The 4,284-nt window shown below is 32.1% G+C and overlaps 1 protein-coding gene across 1 annotated transcript; it reads left to right on the top strand.

Annotated features, from left to right (window-relative positions):
* The first annotated feature begins 339 nt into the window (after nt 1–339).
* On the top strand, nt 340–3,531 carry LOC134238836 (fibroleukin-like). The gene is made up of 4 exons (XM_062720949.1): nt 340–479; nt 720–816; nt 1,249–1,416; nt 3,162–3,531. The coding sequence occupies exons 1-4, from the start codon at nt 453–455 to the stop codon at nt 3,422–3,424; spliced, it is 555 nt and encodes a 184-aa protein (XP_062576933.1). The 5' UTR covers nt 340–452; the 3' UTR covers nt 3,425–3,531.
* The last annotated feature ends 753 nt before the right edge of the window (nt 3,532–4,284 follow it).

Here is a 4,284-nt window from a genome sequence, read left to right as displayed (position 1 = left end):
GCGAGACAAATTGATTCCTTAAAACGAGGAAACGCGAGACAAATTGATTCCTTAAAACGAGAAAATACGCGGATTACTGTTAATCAAAAGAAAATTCAGGAAGAATTAGATGAGATGGTTAACATCCTAAGGAGGAATGAATCCAACATCCACCAAGGTTTGAAGAGCAGTATACTGCAAACAATCAAGTCAGGTAACTCTCTCCCACTCTCTCTCTCCCGATTTTTATTTTATATTAATATTTTATATTACGATTATTATCATATCTCTCTCAGAGTATATTTTATATTACGATTATTATCGTATCATATTTTTTATTTTTTTCTCTTTCAGAGTTACACAAATATAAAGACTGCAAGGACCTCTACATACATATCCATGGTAATACAGACTCTGGTGTGTATGAGATATATCCATTTGGTAATAATAGCAAGATCAGCGTCTTCTGTGACATGGTGACAGAAGGTGGAGGGTGGACAGTAAGACTCTCTTTATCCTTCTCTCCTTCCTCGCTATCTCTCTTTATCAATGCATGAAGATTTTGTTAAAAAAATCATTACTTAAAAATTGCAGATATTAAAACTAAAAAAAAAAAATTAAATCGGTTTCGAGTGATTGTTTTAATGAATAACTTATTTGAAGCATTGTTCAAAGTAAAACGTAGCAAAAAAAAATCACTACTTTCTTTAATAAACCCGACATAACTCATAAATCCTTAGGCTATCCAGAGACGTGTGAGTGGTTCAGTGTCATTCGACAGAATGTGGTCCGACTACAAGAATGGATTTGGTTTCCCTAACGACTCCTACTGGATAGGTAAATTATATACAGTAATGGAATGACTACAGAGGACATAGCAAATTATGGCTCCCCAAGGGTTAGGGTTCCAGATGTAGAAACCGGGAACCATGAATTTGCTATTTACATTGTACACATTCCATAGCTGTACAATATCTTATGTTGTGTAAAGGGATTATAATTATTCTAATAATTAACAGTTTTAATTAGTATTTTATTTTTTTTTATCAGTTTAAATGAAGTTTATAACAATTTATGTAAAAAGCAATATATAATGATTTCCGTTCTTTGATTTCAAAATATTTACTTCATTGCTGCATATACTACCGGTACACAATTAGAAATTTCTGCATACCTTCACAATCATATGTTGAATTATATGACAACATGAAATAAATATGTTTTGCTTTATTTATTCTTTATATATTACACAACGATCAAATATTTAAGGAAATGACGTTATACATCAACTTACCAAGGGAAGGAACTCCTCCCTCTACGTCTCCATCACACTGACTAATGGGACAAAGCTCTATGAGTTATACAACCAGTTCTCTGTTGCTGATGAAACCAACAACTACAGACTTTTTCTTGGAGGAACAGCTACCGGAACACTGGGTAGGTAAAAAGAGAAAAGAATGTACGAATGACGACCGACAAGGAGAGAGAGAGAGAGAGAGACAGAGAGAGAGAGAGAATTTAATTTCTTGTGACAAATAGACAACTCTTTTTCTTAGAATCAGTCCTATTGTAAGTTAATTATTGGGGATGGGGGATGCGTGAATATCGAAAGTCATTTTTTTTCTTGTAATTTGAAAATCGACAGTCCATTCTATATGAGCCAATCAGTAAAAAAATTGCTAAAAGTATTGGAGAAGGATATTACGTCATAACCACTACGTGTGTACTTTTACTTAAATCTGTCAGATACATAACTCATTCGTAAGAAATCAATTAGGTGATAAATAATCATTGAATTAAAAAAAAAACCTGTATTGGAAATGTAATTAATTCCAGTCGATAACAATGAATTTTTGTAATTATCCCACTTTAAATATATAAATATTTATATTTAAATAACAGATTTTAAAAACCAATACAACAATAAAAATTAAAGAAGTTAATTAGATAAATTACATCTACTTGCACAAATTTGAAAAATTCCGAATAATTAGTGTGTTGATAAAATTGAAGAAAAACCTAATCCCACCTCTGATGATTCGGGGCTCCGTGTTTGCTCTTCTTTTATTTTGTATCGTTTTATGGACTTTGAGATTGAATACTGTTCGTTATCTACATATCCTTCTTCACATTAATGAAATAATAGTGCAATTAATTGACGTCCCCCGCGTGGCGCGGTGGGTAGAGCCGCAATGTAAGGAATCGATCTTTACGTCGCGGTTTCCAATCACACCATAAGAGAGCAGATTGGTCCTTCAGATTGGATCGTATAAACAGGGTCCCGTGTTGCAATAAGTGCTGGCACGAAAAACGTCCCTCAGTGCTCAATGGCTCTGTGTTACATATATCATAGAACAAAATTTCTAGCTCTTAACCGGCAAGTGATGGCGTCACCATATGAGTGAAAAATTCTCGAGAGGGAGGTTAAACAGCATACAATCTATGAATCAATCAATCTTTTTATTTCTGTTAAGATTCACATCATGTGCGTATACAGTCAAAATAAGAAATCACTTGACAGACAACAGAAAAACAAAGAAAAATGTTTAATGAAAGATGTGTTGTTTATTGTAATTTATTATATACCTAATGTGTATCACACAATTTTACCGTTGAATTTAAGCTATCACGTGACGTCATGGACCAATATTCCGGATCACCAACGTGTTGTTTTCTGAATCCATATCACCACTCTCTGAAACTAATGACGTAGTACGCAGAAACATGACGTTGTTTTTCTTGCGTTGAAAAGTCCATCATTATTATGCTTTGTATTATGGATAAATATTATACAATTGATCTCTTAAGTTTTATTTAGCTATAGTTTGCTTGTTATGAGGGGGTAAATAACAATTTTATCATTATAACAGTAACTTGATCCGAAGAGCCGTATCACGTCTTGTTGCCAGGCGCAGATCATCAGATCAAAGTCTATGTTCGCGTCTCGTTAGATCTGATGATCCAGTCTGTCAACTCGACGCGATACAACCCTTCGGATCAAGTTACTGTTATAATAATATATACGTATTGTAGTTAAAAGCGATACAATATTAAACAATTCAAAGAGTTTTTAATATTGAATATTATAGATTTTTTCCTTAAGCTTTAATTTTTTACGTAAACAATAATGATCTAATCTGAAATAAGTGTCCATGTAATATTTTTCTTTGATTATTGTACAGGTGACGCTATGTTAGGTACTGTATTTTCTGACTACGATCTGTCTGGGATGGCCTTCTCCACCCCGGACAGAGATAACGACGCGTGGAGTGGTGGTAACTGTGCTGTTGTCTTTAACATGAGAGGAGGCTGGTGGTTTAACTCTTGTCACCTCGCCTTCCTTAACGGTCCTTGGTCCTCGACATACTGGTACTTACCATGGGCTCCCACGGTGAATGATGGTAGAGAGATAAAGGAGACTCTGATGATGATAAAACCTCACTGAATTTTTATATCTTAAATCTTTATACCCATTCTTGTTCACGCAAGTTATGAAAAGTTAAGCACTTATGTCTTACAATTTATATCCATAGTTGTGCACACATGTTTAAGCAAAGTTAAACATTTTAATAAATGATAGACTTTATTCTTGACATAATGATGGTATCAATAGTATATACTATGAAGTAAATATATAGATTTAAAATTGCCATGTTTACATAATTTATTGTAAAATCCTAATATGTATTATGTTTACATATAGTGTTATACATGTAACCTTACTTCCTAAAACAAGAAAATCGCAATGAATATTTGTACATATTAACAATTTTGTTTTTTATATTATTATTACTCGTTACTCAATAAATGCCTGGAAATGTTCAAAAAGACTACAAAACAAAATAGATTATGAAATCGATATAATATAGTTTTAACCAAATCGTATCTATTTAAAACTTTTATTTTGAATTAGTACTAACTGAAATATGTGTCTTTAGAAATAGACGTAAAGGGGAGATTTGGATTCTGTTTTCGATGAACACATTTATTAATTTATGTGAAATGTCAAAATTCTAGGTATATTGAATTAAAGCTTCCTCAAAAATGGAAGCTACATGTAATTAAATAATAAAAAAATCATTCAAATTCAAAAGCATATTTCTTTAAATAAAATAAAAAATAATGTTATATTTGTTTTTCAAAATCAACAGTAAACGTTTAAAATATGTCAATACCTATGACAGTTACATTCTTTTTCTCTTGTCTCTTTTATCAACCAACTCTATTAATATTTATCTATCTTATTTATATACGATGGGACTAACTTACAGGAATGAAGATATCGTGGATTTTTTAACTACATTT

The sequence above is a fragment of the Saccostrea cucullata genome, unplaced genomic scaffold (genome assembly GCF_032062105.1).
Source record: "Saccostrea cucullata isolate Sc308-1 unplaced genomic scaffold, CSIRO_AGI_Scuc_v1 ctg257, whole genome shotgun sequence".
NCBI classification, from domain to species: Eukaryota; Metazoa; Mollusca; class Bivalvia; order Ostreida; family Ostreidae; genus Saccostrea; species Saccostrea cuccullata.
Note: the sequence above shows the minus strand (reverse complement) of the source record. Positions and strands in the feature narration are given on the sequence as shown.